Source organism: Phyllostomus hastatus, unplaced genomic scaffold, assembly GCF_019186645.2.
Source record: "Phyllostomus hastatus isolate PE091 unplaced genomic scaffold, TTU_PhHast_1.1 phas_scaffold_78, whole genome shotgun sequence".
Classification (NCBI taxonomy): domain Eukaryota; kingdom Metazoa; phylum Chordata; class Mammalia; order Chiroptera; family Phyllostomidae; genus Phyllostomus; species Phyllostomus hastatus.
The window spans coordinates 87,074,029-87,098,638 of record NW_025334041.1 but is presented as its reverse complement, the minus strand read 5'-3'; the positions used below and the strand labels follow the sequence as shown (position 1 = coordinate 87,098,638).

Here is a 24,610-nt window from a genome sequence, read left to right as displayed (position 1 = left end):
CTGTTTTGATTGTTAGCTCCTTACTGAGGCATTTTCTAACTACTTTAATTGAAATTACAGTTTCACTCTCAACCTCCTGGGTTCTTTTTTGTTTGTTTGTTTTACTTTTCTGGCTTTATTTTTTTCCATTGCATCTATCATACTCTGATAGTATATTTTTTTACTTATATATTTGTTTATTGTCTGTCTCCTTCCATTAGCAATTAAGTTCCATGAGGTTGGGAATTTTTGTTTGTTGTGTTTATTGCTGTATCCCCTCTACCTTTCTGAACAGTGACTGGAACGAAGTGGGTGCTCTGTAAACACTTGTTAAAAAATGAATCACTGATGCTATCAATTGATATACTCATCATTTAAATTATCAAGTTTACAAATTTATTTTATATCCATTTTCTCACTCGATCCTCATGGCAGACTTATGACAAAGTCAGAACATGTATTATCACTATTTCATTGATGCGAAAACTAAAACAGAGGATTTGCTGAAGTTTACATAGTAAATGGGAAGGCTGAGACTAAAACTGAAGTTTCCTGACTTGTACTAGTCTATTTCTCCTCTGTGAATCACGTGCCTTTCTTATTGCCTAGTACTTATTGTTCAACTTGAATAATCTTTAAGATTAGCTCCTGGTTGTTTTATCAGTGACTTAATCTGGGTCATTATCTTTTGTTTTTTTTCAAATGGTATCTAAGCGGATAATATTTTTAGATATGGATGTGGGAATGCTACAAGAGGCTATGTATATACAGTATTGCTTTTTGAAAGTTTGTCACATATTTTAAATTATGCAGAGAGTGCGGTTTCTTCTAGTTTTATTGTGGTATGACATCAGACCAAAGCCTTTAAAACAGATATGGGAAGAAAAGTGATTTATTCTTCACTCAAATGGAATTTTTGGAAAATCACAATTCTAAGTGTGGTTTACTTATAGAAATAGAGATTTATTTGTAATTATTTTCAAGACTCACTTGAAACTGTATGAGAAGGATTATTTTCCTCTAGTACTCAGCACTGATAAAAGAAAAACAGGATCTTCTCAGAAGAGTGACAAAACCACAGATCATGAAGAATCTGAATAGGGTTTGGAGGAAATCTGAAAATTTTGTTTTCCCCTGGATAGCCTCTGAATTTTAGGGTTTTGTTTTACCTAGCCTTTCCTCATATAGAGCACATATGTTGAGGAGAAAGTAGGAAGCCATGCAGTGGTGTTTCACTGATTGAGAAAGGCAGTTCCTTAGCCCACTTGGCAGGTCTTACTGTGAAACTGGGATTGTCTGATGAACTGAACACAGGGTTGAAAAATGTGACTGAAAGCTTTTTATTTACAGCTATTGGCATAATTCAGTTTTTTCCCCTCTTGCCAAGCTGGTAATAGCAATGGAAGAGCTGAAGCAGTGTCGACTACAACAGAGAAATATTTCTGCCACTGTTGATAAATTAATGCTGTGTCTTCCAGGTGAGAAACTGGAAATGGATTAGGATTCTTGATGCAATTCCTTTAGCTTTAATTAGTCTTTCACTTCTCTAAATAATGCTTGTGTGCTTTTTCCCCCCATGTCTTTCAAGTCCTGGAGATGTATAGCAAACTAAGGGACCAGATGAAAACTAAAAGGTAAGTTTTTTTTTAAATGAATAATTGTTGTTATTTAAAATTTGTGTGATTTAAAATACCTTTAAGGTATATATTTATCATAACCTTTTGAAAATAGTTAAGTTCATGTGACATCTTTTCTAGCCTTTTGTATATCTATCGATTTATCCTGATACTTACATATACTAGTGGTATGCTGATGTATTTTGTCGAGGGAAAAGCATATAACTGTTTTAGTGGTAATTGGTTTGAGAAACAGGCTTTGGCTTAGTACTATAGCAGAACAAATAGTTACTGGTTCTGGTGCAGGGATTCTCCATTGAATGGAACCAATAAAGTGTGTGTGTGTGTGTGTGTGTGTGTGTAAGTAGGGGGGGGTGCCACTTTAAGGAGTTGGTTTACATGACTGTGGAGGTTGGAAGGTCTAAGTCTAGAATCTGCGGGGCGGGCTGATAGGCTAGAGTATCAGGGAAGAGTAAATATTGATTGTAGCCTGAGTCTGAAGGCAGTCTGCTGGCAAAATTCCCCCTTCCTCGGGGAAAGGCAGTCTTTTTTCTATTAAGGTCTTCAAATGAATGAAGCCCACCTATATTATGGAGAAGAATCTTCTTTACTAACAGTCTGTCGATTTAAATGTTAGTCATCTCATCTATAAACACCTTCATGGAAGTATATGGAATAATATTTGACCAAAAATATTCAATACTGTGGTCTAGTCACTTTGACACATAAAATTAACCATCACAAGGGGCAAGGTCAAGGTTAAGTTTAGAGGATATCTCTCTTGTGTGTTGTTGTATTTTCTTATTTATTCCAGAGAAAACTCTATAGTGACTTTTCAGTTTTTCTTTTCAAACTAGAGTAAGCATCCCCGCCCTCTCTGCCTTGGGCCTTGGGGTACCATGTAGTGCGATGCGGGAGGATGTGAAGCTGCAGGATAAATAGGATACATCTTCTAGAAATGTTAATTTTACCTAGGTTTTGAAGGGAAAATATGCAATTAAAATGCATTTAATATTGAAATAAGAATAGAAATGTTATGAATAAAAATTCTACATTCTCAAGAATGTTAAAGGTAGAGCATGAGGCATTAAAAGTTTTTAATTTCTTAGGATTGTTTCTCAGGCTTCCTTCTCTCCAAGAGGACGTGTTCACATAAAGTAACATAGGTAGAAAAATATGAGATGTGAGATTAGTATGATTTTCCTGACAATCTTTTTGTAAAGTTCTAAAATTATAGAAAATTAAAGAACACTTGTGTGATTTCTCTAAATTAACAAATAATAACTTTTCCTGTTTTGTTTCTCATATATGTATATGGGTATGTATATATGTATGTGTGTGTATATATATACATGTATATATGTGTGTGAGGTAGTCCAGAAGAAGTCCAACCATTGTTCATATAATGAGAATGGTTTGTATGTTGATGTAACCTGGCAGCCAAGGAAAGTGGACTGGAATGTACAGGCGTGAACAACAACCACTTCACTGTCCTAGTCCGTGGGGGCAGTAGATGCTGTTGCATGAGCATGTGTGTGTGCTGTCACATTCAAAATGACTGAATGGATGAAACAACAAATCTGTATAGATATTTGGTGATTTCAGAAGGCTGCAGTTGTGGACAACTGGTGCTTTATCACGACTACCCTCTTGCTTAGGCATCACATCTTGTGCAGTTTTTCAGGGAAACATCAAATCACCCAGGTGACTCAGCCCCCTGACAGCCCAGATTTGGTGCCCTATGACTTCTGCCTTTTTCCAAAAACTAAAGTCACCTTTGAAAGGGAAGAGATTTCAGACCATCAATGAGATTCAGAAAAATATGATGGGGCAGCTGATGGCGGCTGGGAGAACTGTGTGAGGTCCCAAGGTGCCTGCTTTGAAGGGGACTGAGGCATCATTGTCCTATGTGCCAATTCTGCTGGTCTAGAATTTACTGGTATACCTAGAAGGTCAGTTGGATCAAAGAAAGGGTATAAATGCCTTTGATTTTAACTAGATATTGCTCTCCAAAGTGATTTACTGGTTTTAGACTTCCACCAGCATTTGTGGGACATCCTATTACTCCACCTCTTAGTAACATTGTTAGTATCTGTTATCAAAGTTTTTAGTTTTTGCAGATCTGATGATTGTGACATGATAACTGTTCCAGAATTGCATTTCTTTGGTTACTAGTGAAATTGTTTTTTTGACATTTGGAGTTTCTTTCATATACAAGGTGGAACAAAAGTAGGTTACCAGTGTGAGTACATGAGACATAGAATTTATTCTTATATTATTATTAATAATTACTGTATTATTTTTCATATATAAACCTACTATAACAACTATAAACCTACTTTTATGCCACCCTGTATTTTTCCCTTTTTTCTCTTAGGTCATCTTTTTTTTTTTACCCCCATTTATAAGAAGTCATATATTTTGGATACGTTTTCCTATTATATCCTCCAAATATTTTCTTTAATGCATGGCTTATACATTAACTTTGTGCAGTTAGTGTATAGTAACTGTAAATTTTGTTGCATTCAAATTTAGTTTATGGTCTTTAAAATTTTATTTGTAAATATTCTGAAGCTCAGTATTAATAACTTTTGTCTTTTTCTTGAGCCAGTGGAAAGTAAGTTGCTAACCTGATGCTCTATCATCCCCAAATACTTTAGTATGATTTTCTACCAATAAAGATACTCTCCTATTCAGCCACATACAACAGAGGATAGAAATTGATACTGATAGATTAGTAGCATCTAATCCTTCTACCTGAATCAAATTTTGCCAGTTGTCTCAATCATGTTCTTTATGGCAAAAGAATCCAGTTTGAATTGTGAATTGCGTTTGGTGCTCTTATCTCTTGAGTCTTCTTCAATCTGGAACTACCCTCAGTCTTTCCTTGCCTTTAATGACCCAGTCACTTTTGAAAATTACAGGCCATTTATTATGTAGAATGCATCTCAATTTGGGGTTGTCAGTATTTCCTCATGATTAGATTCATGTTATATGTTTTTGGCTGGGATATAACAACAGTGGTCCTGTGTTCTTACAGCATTCTATGAGGTGGCAGATAAATTTGATTTGTCCTATCATTGATAATGTCCACTTTGATTACTTTATTAAGATGGTGTCTGCCAAGTCTGTAAAGTCTTCCATTGTAAAGTTACTCTTTTTTTCCCCTTTGTAATGGAAAATTTTGTAGGGAGGTATTGTTACGTAAATTCCTAAATTTTCATCAGACTTTCAGTTTATTTTTATGTCAGTATGGACTCATGTTTTTTTAACTTTACTTGATGGGTCATAATTTCTTAGTTTTATTTATTTTGTTGCTCAAATTATCCTGAATGACACCAGTGGAGTCCTTTAATCTAGTTTTTGTGTCCTTTTAAAGTGTCCCTTTAATTCTTTGAGTACTTTCTTACTAGCAGAAGGAGATATTTTTCAGGTTCGTCTTATACTTTGTCTGCTGCAGCCCTGGAATCAGCTATTTTTCTAAGAAACCATGCTTTTTGGAGGGTAAAGAATATTATTTAGAAGCCAAGGTCTATGTGCTTGGTGTGCTCATTACTATTGAGTAAGCTGGCTCTCACTATTTTTAGTATATTTATTTATTTGATCAGTTCCCCTTGTGAAACTAATTACCTTATTGCTGTCACTGCAACTGTTCACCCTGCTGGAACGCCAAAACCACACACCAAGTGCTGCCCCAGATGGTATCATCCATACTCCCCTGTGGCTTTAATGCCCTGTGGCATGCTTCTGTCCTGCCTGAATGCCCTCCTCATCCCTGTTGGGCTCTGATACTCCACAGCAGGTTGCTTTTATACAGGCATCCTCCTTACCTCACTAGGTCACTTGTGCTAGGTACATCATGCTGGTCCATCTTCCTCCCCACCAACCAATATGGATGCACTCATTTATTTAGGTATTCTTTAATTTTTTTCAAGTGTTTTCATTTTTCAGTGAACAAGTGTTACATATCTTTTATTATTTTATCTCTAAATATTTCATATTTTCTGATGCTTATTTTAAGTGGTATTGATTTAAAAATTTCAATTTTCAGTCACTTATTACTAGTAGACTGTTATTTGTTTTAGATTTATCTTATATTCTGAAGCCTTACTCAAGTCACCGATTAATTTTAGAAGGTTTTTTTTTTTGGTATATTCCATTGGATTTTCTATGTAAATGCTCATCTTGTTTTGTAAATAAAAACAGCTGTTATTTCTTTCATTTGAACTGCCTAGCACCTGTAGTACTATGTTGAATAGAAGCAATGAGAGTGGCTATCTTTGTCCTGTTCCTGATCTTAGAGGGGAAAGCTTGTCACTGTTAAGTAAGATGGTTGGTATAGTGGTTTTTTTTTTTTTTTGTACATGCCATTTATATGATTGAGGAAGTTCCCTTCTGTTTTTGGTTGTTGAAAGTTTCTATTAGGAATGAAAATTGTTTTTGTCAAATACTTTTTCTATGTCAGTTGACATGGTCATATATATGTTTTAGTTTGTTTGTATGATGAGTTATATTGATTAATTACTGAATGTTAAACCAAATTTGCATTTGTGAAATAAATCTGGCCTGCTCATGGTTTATGATGTGGTATTTGATTTGCTAAAATTTTATTGAGGATTTTTGCATTTATATTCATGAGGACTATTTATCAAATTTTTTTTGTATTGTCTTTGTCTGATTTTAGTATCAGATTAATGCTGGCCTTATAGAATGAGTTGGGAAGTACTCCTTTGATTTCCTGGAAGAATTCACATAGTGTTGGCATTGCCTTCCTCACATATTTGGTAGAATCCACCAGTGAGGGCACTTGGACAATGAGATTTGTTTGTTTTTGGTGAGAAGGTTTTCAATTGCAAATTTAATTTAGAAATCAGTACCAGCCTTTTTCACTTTTGTTTCTTGAGTAAATTATGTTTACTTGTATATTTCAGGAGTTTATCCATGTCATCCAAGATGTTGAATTTATCAGGAAAGATTGTCCATGATAGTCCCTTATTTTGACATGTATAAGATTTATGGTAATACTTTCTCTTTCATTGCTTATGTTGATAGTTCTCTGTCTTTTTTTTTTTAATTACATTTTTGGTTACAGTTGACATGCAATATTATATTAATTTCAGGGGTCTATCAAAGTGATTAGACATTTATATAACTTATGAAGTGATCATCCCAATGAATCTAGTACCTATCTGTTTTTAGTCTTCATTTCTGTCTCTGCTTCTCTCTTTCTGATTATTCAAACTAGAGGTTTATCACTTTTATTATTTTTTTCAAAAAGCACCTTAGGTTTTATTGAGTTTTTTCTTGGTGTCTATTTTATTTAACTGAGCTATTATCTTTACTATTTCCCTTCTCCTGTCTACTTGGGGATTAATTTGCTTTTTTTCCCAGCTTTAGAAGGTGGAGGCCTAGACTATTGATTTTGGTTCTTTCTTTTCTATTGTTGCCATTTAAAACTACGTTTTTCTCTAAGTAGTGTTTTAGCTGAATATTGCATGTTTTATGATTTTTTTCAAATGTTTTCTAATTTCTCTTATGATTTTTAAAGTTCAATTTGCTAATTATTTATAAATGAAATGGTTAATTTCTCAATATTGGGGGATTTTTAAAATTTTTCCAAATTTATTTGTAATTATAAATAGTTCATTGTGTTCACAGATGTAAAATGTAAGATTTCAGTGTCTTGTGTTTGTTGAGACTTACTTGTTTTATGCCCATAATGTGGTCTATTTTGGTGACAATTCCATGTACACTTCAAAATAATGTATATTCTGTTGTTGAGTAGAGCCTTTTTTAACTGCCACTTAGGTTCATTTGATTGATAGTGTTGTTCAGGTTTTCTGCCTCCTTTTGTATTTGTCAGTTGTTGACAGGAGTATTGAAATTGCCTATTATGATTGTGGATTTGCATGTGTGTTTCTGTTCTTTCAGTTCTTTCTATGTGCGTATTGAAGCTCTCTTGTTGGGTGTATCCACATTTAACATTGTTATGTCTTCCTGATGAAATAACCCATTTATTATTATGGAAGGTCCCCCTTTATCCCTGGCAATATTCCTTTCTCTGAAATAGATGTTGTTTGGTATTAATATAGCCATTGCTGCTTTCTTTTTGTTTAATTTTATATTGTCTCTTAAAAAATTTTTTGCCTACAATATTTTTAACAGCTTTATTGAGATGTAATTTACATACTATTTAATTCATCTATTTAAAGTGTACAGTTCAGTGGCTTTTAGTATATTCACTGAATCGTGCAGCCATTACCACTGTCGGATTGTTTTTTTTTTTTTAAAGATTTATTTATTTATTTTTAGAGAGGGAAGGCGGGGGTGGGGGGAGAGAAAGAGAAAGAAAAAGAAACATCAATGTGTGGTTGTGGGAGGCCGTGGCCTGCAACCCTGGCATGCGCCCTTGCTGGGAATCGAACCTGTGATACTTTGGTTTGCAGCCCACGCTCAATCCACTGCGCTACGCCAGCCAGGGCCACTGTCGGTTTTAAAACACTTTTACTCTTTCCAAAAGAAACTTTGAGCTTCTTAGCTGTCACTATGCAATTCTCTTCTGGACCCCACACTCCCTTAGCAGCTACTGGGAACTACTAATTTACTTTCTGTATAGATTTGCCTATTCTGGAATTTCATATACATGGAATAATACAATATGTGGTTCTTTGTGATTGGCTTCTTCATTTAACATAATGTTGTCAAGGTTCATTTATACTGTATACCAGTTCTTCATTTCTTTTTATTTCTGAACAGTATTCTATTATAGGGATATATCACTTTTATTTATCTATTTATCAGTTGATGAATATTTGGGTTCTTTTCATTTTTTTGGCTTTTATGAATAATGCTGCTACGAATTTTTGTTTATCAGTTTTTTGTGTAGAGGTGTTTTTATTTTTCTTGGATATATAGCTAGGAATAGAATTGCTACATCATGTTTTTTGTTTCTTTTAACTTTTTTATTGTATTTTTTCCATTGCCAGTTAGCTCCATTGTACCCTCCTCCCCTGGCAATGGCCACACTGTTGTCCATGTCCTTGAGTCCTTTTATCTTTTTGCTTGACCCATCTGCCCCTTAAACTCCCCCATCCCCTGTAGCTGTCATCCTTCTCTCTGTTTATGAGTCTGTCTCTATTTTGCTTGTTAGTTCAGTTTGTTCATTAGATTCCACATATGAATGAAATTATGTGGTATTTGTCTTTCTGGATCAGGTTTTAACCCTATGTTTAACCATTTGAGGAAGTTCCAGATTGTTTTCCTAAGCAGCTGTACTTTTACCTTCTCGCCAGCAGCAATGAAAATTTTAATTTCTGCATATCCTCGTCAATATTTATTATTGTCTGTCTTTTGATTATGGCCATCTTGGTGGAATGAAATAGCATTTTATTGTTCATCTTCATCTTTGAAACTAGGGTTTTAGATTAATTGGTTTTTCAAATATTGTTTCTTTGTCTTTTGGCTTATGTAGTTTCTGAGGAGAGGCATGTTAACAGTCTTACCTTGGCCCGTCTGTATTTAATGTGTCATTTCTCCAGCTCTTTTAAAACTTTTGTCTTTTTCATATGTTCTCAGCAATTTGATTTTTGATGCTCTTTGGTGTAAATACATATGTGTGCATGTGTATGTTTATTCCACTTGTGGTTTGTTTAAATTCTTGGATTTGTGAATATAATTTTCATAAAACCTGGAAAATGTTCAGAGGATACTTTTCCAAACATCAAATGTTTGGAAACATTCCAAATGTTTTCCAAACATTTTTTTCTCTCCTTTTGCCATCTTCATACTGGGACTTAAGTTACATCTATGTTGGAATAGGGGATCTATTCTCTTTTTTTCCCAGTCTTTTTTTTCTCTGTGCTTTACATGGTATGGATTTTATTGCTCTGTTAAAGTATTTTGATCTCTCTCTTTTGCATTGTCTAATCTTCTTTGAATCCCATCCAGTGAAATTTTCATTTGAGAAAATATATTATTCACATTTGTTTTTTTATGTTTAATTTCTCTTATTTTTTTTTGTTTTTAAATACATGTGTAGAGCTTTACTATCTGTTTTCATGTTCTTTGCTAGTTTTGTCACTTTTGACATTTTGTATTTCTTCACAGACTGCTTTGTGTTTTTCTAGTTATAGGTCAGTTTTTTTTTCTTATGTCTAGTAATTTTTGATTTAATAATGGACATTATGTTGATGAGTGTCTGGATTTTGGGGGCTTTTATTTTTCTTAGAGAGTTTTGGTCTTTGTTTTGGCAAATAGGTTGGTTGTTTGCAGGTTTGTTTAAACCCCATTTTAAAGCTTTGTTAGGCCCTCCTTCATTCTGGGTATTTCAGAGTAGTATTTGTCTTTGCTGAATTACCCAGGAATACCCCATGGACTCTTCACTTTGGCCCTTTGAATATGTCTCTGCCTTTTCTGGGCTCCTGGAAGTGTTTATCATACATTCCCTGGTATCCATCCATCTGTCTTTTCCTCATTTTTCTACCTTCCTTCTCCTCTTTTTCTTCTTTCTTTTTGCCTGTCCATATGGAACTTCATTTGTCCTTTGCCTGGCCTAGTATTCAGCAAAGACTCAAGGAACCCCCGTGTAGATTTCTGCAGCTCTTTTCTGCATTGGTCCTTTTTTCTTTCTTTGTATCTTTTTTTTTTTAATTCTGTTGTACAACCTCAAGGTGTATCAGCTTTCCTGAACTCCTGTCTCTGACTCTACTGCTGCTAAGCTGCTGGGTTCTGTTTGGTTTTTCCCTGAGTCTGTCCATGATCTAGAAATCACTTTCAGGTAGATAACTCAGATAATTATGAAACTCACTTTATTTGTTTTTTTTTTTTTCAGATTTTACAGTTCTGTGTTACCTGATGTCTACTATCTGAAAACAATTGTTTTATATATTTTAGCCTATATTCTACTTTTTAAAAGTGGGAGTTCATGTCTGTTCCTTGTTACTCTTTCATGGCTGGAGCCTAGTTATTTTTTAAAGCTGTAGTTACTGCCTGGCTGGCGTAGCTCAGTGGATTGAGTGTGGGCTGTGAACCAAAGTGTCGCAGGTTCGATTCCCAGTCAGGGAACATGCCTGGGTTGCAGGCCATGACCCCCAGCAATCCCACATTGATGTTTCTCTCTCTCTCTCCCTCCATTGCCTCTCTAAAAATAAATAAATAAAATCTTAAAAAAAATAAAGCTGTAGTTACCGATTATGCTACTAGGTTTTATGTTCCTTAAGGAAAGATATCTGACCATCTTTCTATCTTTAGCTCATAGAAGAGGTTAAATATTTGTTAATGATGCTCTTTGATTGGGAAAGGCACTAATATTTTCTGTGATGAAAGTTTTTATTTCATATTCTTACCATACTTTGAATTAAAAAATGTTTCTCATGGAGAGTTGTGATCTGCTTTAAAAAAAAAACCACTTATTAGAATTTTAAAAACCATTTTTGTGAAAGAGTTCCATACCATGGGAAGAAAGTACCAACATTTAATTTGCCTGGAATCAACATTTCCTCTTCTCAGGCAGCATCCAGCCATGTCTAAATTATTTTGACCTTAGTTATCCAGTTTGTAGGATTTTTTAGACCTTTTCCCGCCACCTCTTTATTTTTTAGTTCCTACTTTTCCTTTATTTTTTTTCTTTCTGCCACATCACTGTTTCGGGGGTGGGGCTGCATTATGAGAAGAGGGGACAGCTTGCATGCATTTAAATAAAACTTAGAATTTGGTGGGTGATTCAGTTTTAATAATGTTTAGGGGTTGTCAAAAATAATGTCAAAATCTTGTTTTACATTTCCATGACTGTTAGCAATATAATTTTTTTTTTTTTGGTGTCTGCTGTACAGGTGTTTAATTGCCTGTCATTCTTTAACAGGTCATGGATATTTGAAATATACCAGAAATTTGAATAATCTTTTTGATCTGATACAGTGGGAATATGAATATAGTAGAGAAAAGACAATAGGGAAATAAGGTGACATTCTTTGTTTCCCAGAATCACTGGGTTTTATACTAATTAGCCATGAAAAATGTGGACTTACTTGACAGACCAGATGTTTTCGGCAGGCAGCCATGTGTCTCATCAGCAAATGTGCCTCGTGTCTGCAGGCAGGATTGTTAGATTTTTCTCATTCTATAAACAATGTTCCAAAATATAACTAAACCCCAGAGTGTGTTTATCTTTTTGGCTTAATTTCTGGCTTTCTATCCATTCTAAAGTTTCTCTTCAGATGAATTTTTATTTATTGCACATAACTCTTCATACCTAATTGTACTATAAACACCATTCTGTTTACACTAAACCACATGAATTGCACTGTTTTTGAGTCTGTAAAATTTTAATAAAAGCAATCATTTTAGATTAAATTATATTTGTATTTTTATTTCTAAATTTAGAAGAAAAAATCTTTTCTTCTCTCTGTGTATTTGGACTAACTTTTTGATTTTTGGAACACATGAGGGAAAAACAACAACAAAAAAGTAAAGGAAAACCAATCTCAAGTCTTCAGTGTTTGTGGTAGTATGTGCATTTGAGCAAGAAGAGATTTAGTATCTACTGGGTAATTCACTCTTAAAATCTAAAAAAGGGCTATAATGCTTTATTTATAGATTTTAAACTGAGTTTTTCCTATGCTAAATATATCATGGAAATTAGGAAATTAAAAACATGAAGAAAATTATCAACCATATGTTGCTATCCAAAGGAAAAAAAATCATGGTGAACATTTTTGTACATATTTTTCTAGTCATTTTTTCTATGTACTTATATGTGAGTATTTTTAGTAATATATAGGTCATGAATGCGTGTATATTTATAATCTATACATGTATACATATTTTTTACAGAAATCAATTTTTATTATTTACAAGTAATTTTTAAAAAATTTGTTTTACTTTGTTAACAAAGAAAGCTACTGTAATGGGAGATCAACCTGAATTCCTGAACTAGCCACTAAGATTACATGTATGGAATAGTTAACATTCTTAAAGTAGACTTAGTTATTTTTTAAAAAAAAATTTTATTGTTTTTTCACATTACTATTTAGTTCCCTTACACTCCACTCCCCCTGCAATCACCACACTGTTGTCCATGTTACATATTTATAATTATGAAAAATGTTACGATTATACTTGTAAGTTCTATTTTTGAAATAATTTTCATGTAACAATATTGTAAAGATTTTGCCAGTGTTTTTAGCTTTTTACTACATGGATATATCATAATGTGTTTAATTGCTTGTTATTAGACATCTAGATTAGATTTTTTATACACATAACTGTAATTCAAGAAGTTTATGCATGTTTTCATAAATCTAGTTCCTTTTTGGAAATACAACTGTTTAGAATATTTGTTTTGGTAAAATTCTTCATTGAAAACTTGTTATCACTAATACAAATTTGTTTACTAGCAGGTTGTGAATTATCATTTATTGAAACTCTTGAAAATAATACCTATAATCTTTTAAGAAATCTTTGCCAGTTTGAGTGATAAAATTATGTTTATGTCACTTAAATTCCTTTAAGGGTTTTCTTTGTTTATTGTTTTTTTTTTTCACCCTTAAGTGTATATGTTGCAAATAATCTTTACCAGGTTGTTGTTTCCTCTTTTTTCTTATTATGTTCTTTTTATGCACAACTCATTCGTTTGTACCTAGTTATTTTTATCATTCAGTATGCTAAATATTATCATTAGGTAACACTTAGCATACAATTTTCAAATACCTCTGTTAAATTTTTTAATGTTATATTTTGAATTATTTTCTTGGAGGCTGCTCTGTGGATTATAATTTCTAAATTTATTACAGTTTACTTTAGGTCATTGTTGATATAATTTGGTATAATATAGTAGTAGTTTTTCTTCAGTTTAGCTCTATTTCTTCCTCTTTTGTACTATTTTGTCATATATAATATCTGTATATGAGCTCTGTCCAAAAGGTTCTCAGCCATGTAACATGAAAACATAGAGACATTTATTGAAGAAGATACAAGATATAAGAAACATTGTACATAGGACAGTGATGCCCTTCAAAGTAGGCACCTTGGGACTTCACACAGTTCTCCCATTTGCTGTCAGCTGCCCCATCATATTTTTCTGAATCTCATTGATGGTCTGAAATCTCTTCCCTTTCAAAGATGATTTTAGCTTTGGGAAAAGCCAGAAGTCATAGGGTACAAAATCTGGACTGCCAGGGGGCTGAGTCTCCTGGGTGATTTGGTGTTTCACCGAAAAAAACTCTGCATGGGATGTGATGTATGAGCAGGCACATTGTCATGATGCAGCTGTCAATCACCAGTTGTCCACAACTGCAGCCTTCTGAATCATCCAAACAGTTTCCACAGAGGAATATTCAAGTTTAATACAACATTTGATGCAGATTCGTTGCTCTACTTGATCAGTCATTTTGAATGTGACAGCCCCAGAGTATACATGCTCACTCAGTGTTGTCTACCACCCCCACTGAGTAGTACAGTGGAGTTGTCATTGTTCACACATGCACATTCCAGTCCACTCTCCTTGGCTGCCACGTCACATCAGTGTCTCTCAAACTGTTCTTATTATATTAACTGTGGTTGGATTTTTCCCAGGCAGTGGTTGATTTTGGAGAGAATCAATAAGTGTTGTAATCACTACTTTAAAAAATTTCACCTTTAATGAAATTAAAAGAGGAAAAAAATTTTGATTATAATTTACTTGTCTTTTAATGCATACATTAATTGTTAATAATTTGAGGTTTTCCATTGATATTTTTATTAATACTTAATACTGGATTTGTCTTAATGTGCAGTGAAAACTAATTCAGGCTAGAAATTTTTCCTGAGTAATGTATCTGTGATCCTAAAGCAGACTGAACTGAGCTAAAGGTGATACAATTCTCTTTATAGGCATTATCCTGCACTGAAAACTCTGGAACATCTAGAGCATACCTATCTGCCTCAAGTAAGCCACTATCGATTCTGCAAGGTGATGGTGGATAACATCCCCAAGCTTCGAGAAGAAATTAAGGATGTCTCTATGTCTGATCTCAAAGACTTTCTGGAAAGTATCCGCAAACATTCAGACAAAATTGGAGAGACTGCCATGAAGCAAGTAGGTCTTGGGTTTATGATAGCTTGGCCAATGACTATGAAAGTATTTTGTTAAATTCTTTTGCTAAGTGTCTTAATATTCTTGTCATTTTAGGGAAGTCCTTCGTTGTTATGGTAACATGTGATTTAAAAATATGTTTTATTAAGAGAAATGAATTACTTACTAGTGTGTGTGTGTATATATATGTATATATATTTTGCTGTGTGCATTTTCAGTAAATAATGATCATACCAACAAATTCAATTGTGGTAGTTGACATTGGGGCTTTGAAGAGTGTTTTTTTTTTTAATACTTTAATACTTTCCTTGGCTTTGGATATGATTTGAAGTCCCTGATTTTTAAGAGTTCTCTTCCTAGTTAATGAGCTCAATTGTGTTGTAGGTACCTTTGGTTGATCATTTACGATGTAGACAAGCTATCAGGTTACAGATTTGAATGTTTCTGTAATTGTTATTTCTGATATGATTGGGTGTCAGTGAGAAAGACCTGCTGGGAAATGCTGTGAATTATGATCATAGAGAGGGATTTGTTTACAGCCTACAAATTAATAAATGTGTTAGAGATATTTAGATTTTTTCTTTAATTTCTTTATCTTTAAGTTACCAAAGCCAAAAGGGATGTCTGGATTTCTTTTGTCATTATGAATTAAAGGGCAGGGATGATTTGCAGAGTTACTTGTACTTTTGAAATTGAGTCACATTGATTTTATTAAAATTTCTGAGTATACCTTATGATGTAACCTGCAACAATAAGTAGAGGGTTCATTTATTATGGAAAGCATTTTTTTTATTATACAACTGTGTTCTTGAATAAGTCATTTGTAGTTTTATTCTGTGAGGAAGGAGGAAATAGGTCATATTTGGATCATGTATTCAGTCTCAGCTGGTCTTGGTAATTCTCTTTCAGATGTCTGATTCTGCCAACGAGAATTGCCTACTGAGAATCCCTTCCCTAAGGGAAGGCAGATACTCTTTTCCTCTTTTTAATTTTGTCAGTGTTATAGTTTACAAAGTGGAAAGTTTAAAACTAGTTGATGATAAACCTGGTAGAAACTATGATACCATGTCTGTTTCTGTGTGGGAAAGAAACAAAATTGATCATTGAAAATATACCTTTGCTCTGATGGGTATTGTTTTAAGTATGATAATGAAGGTATCTTATAAGTTATTATTGTGGTTGACTAATGTTTCCTAACCTTTCAAAATACAGGAGAGTATACTACCAAGCCTCTGTGGAAGCTTCCTTTTTAAAAGTTCCTTTTCATCTGCTTGAGAAATTAACTTCATTTCCTTTTTCATAAAAGGGAGGATTCAGCAAAGACTATTATTTCATTTAATGTGAGATTATTTGGTATCTTATTTATTTGTAGAAATTAAGCTTCAGGGTAGAAAAGTGACTTGCTCAAGTTCAGACAACTTGTAAAGGTCAGATTCTGTAGTAGAATTCAGGTTAGTTTGAGGTGACTTTGTCTACTGTGGCATTCTATCTGTCTAAACTATTAGCTATTAGTTATATTTTTGTCATGTACACAAATGATGAAGAGCCCTGGCTGGTGTGGCTCAGTGGATTGAGTGCCGGTCTGTGAACCAAGGGATTGCCGGTTCCGTTCCCAGTCAGGGCACATGCCTGAATTGTGGGCCAGGTTCCCAGTGGGCGGCATGCAACAGAAAACCACACATTGATATTTCTTTCCCTCTCTTTCTCCCTCCCTTCCTCTCTCTCTAAAGATAAATAAACAAATAAAATCTTTAAAAAATAAATAAATAAAATAAAACAAAATTTTAAAAAATGGTGGAGACCTTTTGTGGATTCAGGACTTTTAATTAACTGATAGCCCTTCAAAAATTTCATTTCACTATAGCTTTTTTTGCATATATATTATTATCTTATGCTATAGTATATGTAAGATCCTTGAATAAAGATAATTTACACATTTTAAAATCTATAGTACTTAAAAGGTAAGGAAAGTAGGTGGGAGAGAAACTACCATGTACTTGTAGGTAGTGTTCAATACATTTTTTGTTTGAATTCATGGATGTTGGCAAAGAAGGAGAGGAAATTGTTTATTTCTCACCTATGTCAACTTCAAAATGGTGTTTCTGATGGTTTTCTTCACAGTGGTGATTTAGGGGGGCTCCTTCCATTGTGTTTCCTGTGCCATTTTTAATATGGCTTTGAAGATTACTACAGAAGGGGAAAGATCAAGGAGTATTGCATTTGAGAGGGATTTTAAGGGCTAGGCATAGTTGTAGCACATTAGTGCTTCTATTCATATTTCATTGACCAAAACTTAATTTCATGGCCATACTGACTTGCAAGGTAGGCTGGGAAAAGTTATCTCACTATGTCTACGAGGAGAAGGACACAGGATTGGTGGATAATAGCTAGTCTGTGGCACAGCCTACCCTTCTGGTTATCAACTGTCTCTTCTCTTTTCTCGTCCATAGAACACACTTGCCCTTTCCCTAAGAGAGGCAACCCAATATCCCCTGCAGTCACTAACATCCATCTCAAAGTCTAGTGTCTTCCAGAGAAGCTCAACATTCTATGTCAGATCCATGTATGTCTATGCAAGGGGTGGTGACCAGGAACTAGGATGTCAAGTTATCTGGACTTGTGTCCCCTCCACCCCCAATATACAAGGAAGAAGCAAGAACAGAATATAACAAAAACTCTCATGTGGAAAAGGGCATAATGGGAAACACAGTATTTCTTGCCTCATAGCAAATCATTTAGTATTTTTCAGACTATAAGACTCACTCCCCCACAACCCCAAATTTGGGAGGAATAATGGTTGTTAATGCTGCTGTTGAGTTCTATCTCTATTTACATTGGTGAAATATTATTAAATATTAAATATTTAATAATTTAACATTAAATATTTTAATGTTATTAAAATTAATACATGTTTTAATGTTATTAAATTTATAGTTATTAAATATTTTACCACATTTTTTGCTTCAAATTTGTTTTTCCTATTTTCTTCTTCTAAAACCTAGGTGTGTCTTGTCCGAAAAAAAGAAACAATAATCTTTTTGGGCTGCACTGGGAAATCCTTCTGCCTTGGTAGTGGGGAACTTCTTGCTTAGACAGTGACTCCTTGTCCATTGTTCTCTTGGGTACCTGACTGCACCCAGGTTTTTCTTTATCTCTGTTCCTACATACACTTCTGAAGTTGATGCTGGGGAATATACCTTTCTTAGACAATTTCTCTCTTTCTCTCTCTCTATACATTTACATTTATATTCCTTCTCTCCCTTTTTTCCCCCTCCCTCCCTCCCTTCCTTCCTTCTTTCCTCTACCTGCTTTCTGCTCTTGCAAGTTTTGGGACCTAAAAGTTTTTTTAAGGCTGTGAATAGTCAAAGATTTATTTAGTCCAAGTATATGGGGTTTTGGCATCATAGTTTCCTCAAAACTTAGTAGGCTTTTGATCTGTTTCTTTTCATCAGGTTCTATGTGGACATCATATTCAGTATTCTTTTCTAAATACAATTTTTTTCTTTTCCCTTGTTTGGGTAGGTAGTGGACCTAGGATAGCATAGCGCTTACCTCACATCCCCTTCTTTAATGGCTCTCTTTTGAGGCTATATGAAATAATGTGTGGGAACACCATACCTGAATATGATCTTTGTTTCAGGACTGAGCCACTTGTTTCCATTAAAAATCTTCTTGGGACTTTCTTCCTCAAACCTTTATCTCTCTTTTGTCTTACTGTTTAGGATCTGTATGTGTTTGGCTTTATTTTTAACCCTCTGGGGCCTGAGTTTCTGGACTTTTATTTCTTATAAGCTCAGTTTGCAAATCACCAAATTCTTTTCTATGCTTATCTCTTTTATGTAATACCTTGCTAAAAGCAGAAAGTAAATGCCCGTATACACTGTGACTGTCCATGTACTTGTAGAGCTATAGTAAGCATGTGCTGTGCCTTTTCATTTATCATGGGTGTCAGTTTCCCACTTGTTTTGTCACACTGTCACTGGGCTCTCCAGGTTTTCAGCTTGTGAAATACATGCTCTTGCTGCTGACTGCCTGATCTCTAAACTAATGCTGTTTAAGTGTGTTTATTTTTATTTTTAATTTTGTTATGGCAACACTGTTCTTCCAATACCAGTTTCTGTTTTCCTTAATAATGCTGCCTGCTGTTATAACTAAGCTCCAAAATCTCAAGTAGTTTTATTTCTAGCTCATGTAAAGTTCAAAGTGGATGTTCTGGTAGGGAGGCTCTTCTCCAAGTGATGGTCACCAAAAATCCAGGGCTCTTCCATCTTGTGGCTTTACCATTTCAACCTGTGGTTTCCAAGGTTATAGCAGTAGGGAAAAAAGAATAATAAATAATGCTGGTAGGTTTATTATAGACCAGGCTTGTAAGTGATACATATCACTTCTGCCCACATTACACTGGCCATAGCTTACACACTGCAAATGAGGCTTGGAAATAGAGTCTATCTGTCTGACCAGGAGGAGGAGAAAATAGGTTTGGGAATAGCTAGCTAGTCTCTTCTACAAGATGCTCTTATATAGCCTAGAAAAAAACATGTCTACCATGTCTCTTGCCTCTTTTCTTAAAAAATTGATCTCTGATATTTCTCCCCAATGTTTGCCTTCAAATTCACTAATTTAGTTTTTAGCATTGTCAGTGCTATTCTTGAGGATTTTATTCTTATTTAGTTCAGCAACCAAAGTTTTGGCCTTAAAGCATTTGTTCTTGTCCCTTACAAAGAAAAAGCCTTCTTTAGAATCATATGAGAAAACATATGAAAGTTTTATTTATATTGATGGTCTGGGCAGTTCTAGAAATTATATAGGTGAATATGCTTATTTCTAGGTGGACATCTCCCTTGTCTTTCTTCCATTCGCTGTATCCTGGGTTGCTACAGTGACCCATGGTATAGGCTTTGTCCTTGGTACAGTGAAATGATAGAGGCAGTTAATAAATTGGCTTTTCTTTGTAATATATCAGCTGAAATGAACTAGAACAGCTCCACAATAATTGAGCCTTAATGAGCAAATTAGTCTTCTTTTATCTGAGATTATAATTTCAAACTGTTGTCCAATTTTATGAAAAAGAACAATGCAGAAAATACTTTTTGTGGACCATCTGAAGGACATGTAGTTTATTCACTCATCTGTATTTAAAGTGTTATCTTGTCTCTGGATAAAACTTTTTCAGTAGGAAGCTCTTCGGTTGCGTGTGGTAGGCAGAGTTCTAGGATGTTGCCTGGGATCCCTGGTGTATACATCCCATAAAACCCCCTCCCCTTGAGTGTGTGGCCTGATGTAATTGTGTGAGCTTCTTTAAAAGAGTGCTTGCAGGTCAGATATGGAAGTTAGATACAAAGTGGATGCAGATGCTCCACTGTTGGTCTTGAAGAAACAGACTGCCAACTTTGGGGAGGGCCATGTGGCAGGGAAATGTAGGCAGTGTTTAGTTGCTGGGAGCTGTCCCTGGCTGATAACCAGCAAGAAAGTGGTGACCTGAGTTCTGTATCCACAAGGAAATGAATTCTGCCAACAACATGATTAATTTGGAAAGGACCCTGAGCTCCAGATGAGACCACAGCCCTGGCTGACACCATGATTTCACCTTTGGATCTAGGAAACAGTGGTATAGTCTGCTTTAAAATGGTGTCTAGAGAGAAGTCTCTGAGTCTTCCATCTGCCTTTCACTATACCTGGAAAGCTGCAGAAAAGTAAGAAAATGTGCAGTTACAATAAATAGGTTAGAAGTTCAATCAGGGTCAAGATGGTGGTGTAGGTAGACAGACTATGCGTCCTCGCATAACCAAAAGAAGGACAACAACACATTTAAAAACCAAAAACAACCAGAACTCACAGAAAATTGAACTGTATGGAGGTCCAACAACCAAGGAGTTAAAGAAGAAATATTCATCCAGACCGGTAGGAGGGGTGTAGATGGGCAAGTGGGTAGAGAGGACTTGTGGCAAGGCAGTGGCTGGAGGGCTGGGTGGCCCAAAATTCATGTGCAGATAAACCGGGAGGAATAACTGGGGAGTGAGACAGATCATGCAACTCAGGACCTGAGCGTGGGGCAATAAAGCCACAAAGCCTCTGACTGAAAACACCTGTGGGGGTTGAGGCAGCAGCAGGAGAAACACCCAGCCTCACAGGAGAGTTCATTGGAGAGACCCACAGGGTCCTAGAACGTACACAAGCCCACCCATTGGGAATCAGCACCAGAAAAGCCCAATTTGCTTGCGGGTAGTGGGGAAAGTGACTGAAAGCTGGCAAAGACCGTAGCAAGCAGCACTGTTCCCTCTCGGACCCCTCCCCCACATACAGCATCACAGAGCTGTGACGTGGGTTGCCCCGCCCTGGTGAACACCTAAGGCTCCACCCCTTACTATGTAACAAACGTGCCGAGTCCACAATGATGACAACAACAACAACAACAACAGCAACAACAACAACAACAACAAAATGGCCCAAATGAAAGAACAGATCAAAGCTCTAGAAAAAATACAAGTAAGTGACGAAGAGATAGCCAGCCTATGAGATGCACAGTTCAAAACATTGGTTATTGGGATTCTCCAGGAACTCACTGGGTACTTCAATAGCATAAAAAAGGCCCAGGCAGCAATGAAGGTTGCATTATGTGAAATAACGAAAAATCTACAGGGAACCAACAGTGATGGGAAGGAAACCAGGACTCAAATCAGGGATTTGGAACAGAAGGAAGAAAGAAACATTTAATCAGAACAGAATGAAGAAACAAGAATTCAGAAAAATGAGGAGATGCTTAGGAACCTCCAGGACATCTTTAAACATTCCAACATCCAAATCGTAGGGGTACCAGAAGGGGAAGAGGAAGAGCAAGAAATTGAAAACTTACTTGAAAAAATAATGAAGGAGAACTTCCCCAATCTGGCAAAGGAAATAGACTTTCAGGGAGTCCAGGAAGCTCAAAGACTCCCAGAGAAGTTGCACCCACACAAGGAGGAACACATCAATAGCATAATAGCATAATCAATAAAGTATATTAAAAATAATAAAAAAAGAAAAAAGTTCACTCATTTAGCAAAATCTGAGAATTTTTTTTAAAAAATATATTTTATTGATTATGCGATTATAGTTGTCCCATTTCCCACCTTCACTCCCCTGGACCCTGCACATCCCCTCCCACCCACATTTCCCCTCTTAAGTTCATGTCCATGTGTCATAAGGTCTTTAGCTTCTACATTTCCCATACTGTTCTTGCCCTCCCTCTGTCTATTTTCTACCTACCATCTATGCTACTTATTCTCTGTACCTTTTCCCCCTCTCTCCTCCTCCAACTCCCCTGTTCCTAACCCTCCATGTGTTCTCCATTTCTGTGGGTCCGTTCCTGTTCTAGTTGTTTGCTTAGTTTGTTTTTGTTTTTGTTTTAGATGTGGTTGTTAATAATTGTGAGTTTTCTGTCATTTTACTGTACATGTTTTTTTATCTTCTTTTTCTTTGATAAGTCCCTTTAGCATTTCATATAATAAGGGCTTGGTGATGATGAACTCCTTGAACTTGACCTTATCTGGGAAGCACTTTATCTGCCCTTCCATTCCAAATGAAAGCTTTGCTGGACAGAGCAATCTGGGATGTAGGTCCTTGCCTTTCATGACTTGGAATACTTCTTTCCAGCTCCTTCTTGCCTGCAAGGTTTCTTTTGAGAAATCTGCTGACAGTCTGATGGGACCTCCTTTGTAGGTAACTGTCTCCTTATCTCTTGCTGCTTCTAGGATTCTCTCCTTCATTTTAATCTTGGGTAATGTAATTATGATGTGCCTTGGTGTGTTCCTCCTTGGGTCCAACTTCTTTGGGACTCTTTGAGCTTTCTGGACTTCCTAGAAGTCTATTTTCTTTGCCAGATTGGGGAAGTTCTCCTTTATTATTTGTTCAAATAACTTTTCCATCGTTGCTCTTCCTCTTCCCCTTCTGGTACCCCTATGATTTGGATGTTGGAATGTTTAAAGATGTCCTGGAGGTTCCTAACCCTCTCCTCATTTTTTTCAATTCTTATTTCTTCATTCTTTTCTGTTTGGTTGTTTCTTTCTTCCTTCTGGTCCACACCATTGATTTGAGTCCCAGTTTCCTCTCCATCACTATTGGTTCCCTGTGCATTTTCCTTCATTTCACTTAGCATAGCCTTCATTTGTTCATCTAATTTGAGACCAAATTCATCCAATTCTGTGAGCATCCTGATCACCAGTGCTTTGAACTGTGCATCTGATAGGCTGGCTATCTCTTCGTCACTTACTTGCATTTTTTCTGCAGCTTTGATCTGTTCTTCTGTTTGGGCCATTTTTTTTTTGTCGTGACGTGCCTGTTATGTAGTGAGGGGTGGAGCCTTAAGTGTTCACCAGGGCGGAGCAACCCAGTTGTTGGGTTGTGACGCTATATGTGGGGGAGGGTGAGGAGAAATTTTAAAACTGTCCATTCCATTTGTTATTACCAATTGAATTTTAAGTTAAGCACTTACATTTTTATTTTTATTTTTTAATTTTCATGTTCTGAGATGTGTGTGTGTATGTGTGTGTGTGTGTATAAAAGTAAACATGGTATTGGATTGGAAGCATTTCATGGACCACCTGTGGGTTCTGCCATGGAAACAGAGCCATGTTTAAAGCAGGTAGAGCAACCCTTTCTTTTTATTCTATCTTGTTTTCAATGTTGATCTTCTTCCAGGGTGCTTCCAAAATAATGTGCATATTCAATTTTGGAGTTATAATTTTACCTTGAAGTGAGTTCATAAAAATTTGTCTAAAGAAGTTTTTTTTTTGTTAATTATCTACTGTTTTCCAGTTTCTTTTGAAATTGATTTTTGTAATTCACTTATGGAATTGATTTGTACAGGAGGGAAATTTTGTATTTCTTATTTTGATGAGCTTGCCTTAGGCTCTGTGGGGCTAAAAACATTTATAATGTAAACATTCTTGGCTAGGTTGATTTCTGTGTGAGGCCCTTTAATGAAGAGAAGGATTTCTTTACTTTTAAAATTCTAACCTGGGTTTGCCAAATTATATGGGTTATATAACTGATGCTTAGGAAGAAACTGGTTGCCCATAAAAGAAATTGAAGGCTTCCAGGAGTTCTTCCTTTAGTAACCGATTTTAAAGAGACATACCCTTGGGTGAAATTAGTTGTTACCACGGTTCTTTCCACCTTACACTTTATTTGGCTGAGTGTTGACCACAGCAAAATATGCTCTTTTATTTATTGTGTGGACTATCTTTTGACTTAGATCTGGCACGGCATTACCAGCTGAGTTCACACAGATGCGATGACTGTCAAGTAAAAGCAGTATTGTTGTTGCTGTGACCTTTTCTGTGCTGCGTGTTAGGCCTTTCCACAGATATGGCCTTTAGAGTGAAAGGAGCTTGTGGTCAGTTGGTCTGGTTCTTGGATTAGCTTTATATTCTGTTTTCTTCTTGATTTTGATTTTGATTTCTTGTTCCTTGCTCTTTGCTGATATGGTGGTCAGGGGGACTGTGAAGGAGCTGTTTTATAATAGGGGTTCTCAAAGTAGGTGGGAAGTAGAATACCTTATAGTATACAGTACAATTTTAGTTTACTGTTAAGTCATATGATAGTTAACAAAGTAGACTTTGAAGTTGGGGTTAGACTCTAAGATTTGCCATTTGCTAGCTGTATGACAATTAGCAAGTTATTAAACACTGCAGCGAGTCTTAAAACATTTATTTTTTTAATTATAGTTGACTAATATTTAGTCTTTACAACAACTCTGTAAAGTTGGAATTTTTAATTTTTTTAAAGACGTGGAAACATTTAGGTAAATCAAGTGCTTACCTAAGTCTCAGGCGTATTATAAAGGTTCAATTTTAAAAAAAGGACTATCCTGAGACTGTAGAGAAGGAGAAAATAATTAAAGAGGTTAAAGTCGATGTATTGAATGTATATATAAATTTTCATTCTGAGAATTCAGTCTCCTGTGGCA

General features: G+C 35.4%; 1 protein-coding gene across 4 annotated transcripts in view; it reads left to right on the top strand.

The window, feature by feature from the left end:
• Positions 1 to 24,610, top strand: part of EXOC6B (exocyst complex component 6B) — a 556,350-nt gene that overhangs the window by 79,050 nt on the left and 452,690 nt on the right. For 2 of the 4 annotated variants that reach the window (XM_045827528.1, XM_045827527.1), the window contains exons 4-6: positions 1,367 to 1,457; positions 1,568 to 1,613; positions 14,463 to 14,667. In XM_045827528.1, coding sequence (XP_045683484.1) covers positions 1,367 to 1,457; positions 1,568 to 1,613; positions 14,463 to 14,667 — 342 coding nt within the window. Of the gene's footprint in view, positions 1 to 1,329; positions 1,458 to 1,567; positions 1,614 to 14,462; positions 14,668 to 24,610 lie in introns of all 4 variants that reach the window. The other 2 variants (XM_045827529.1, XM_045827530.1) reach the window with 2 other exon arrangements.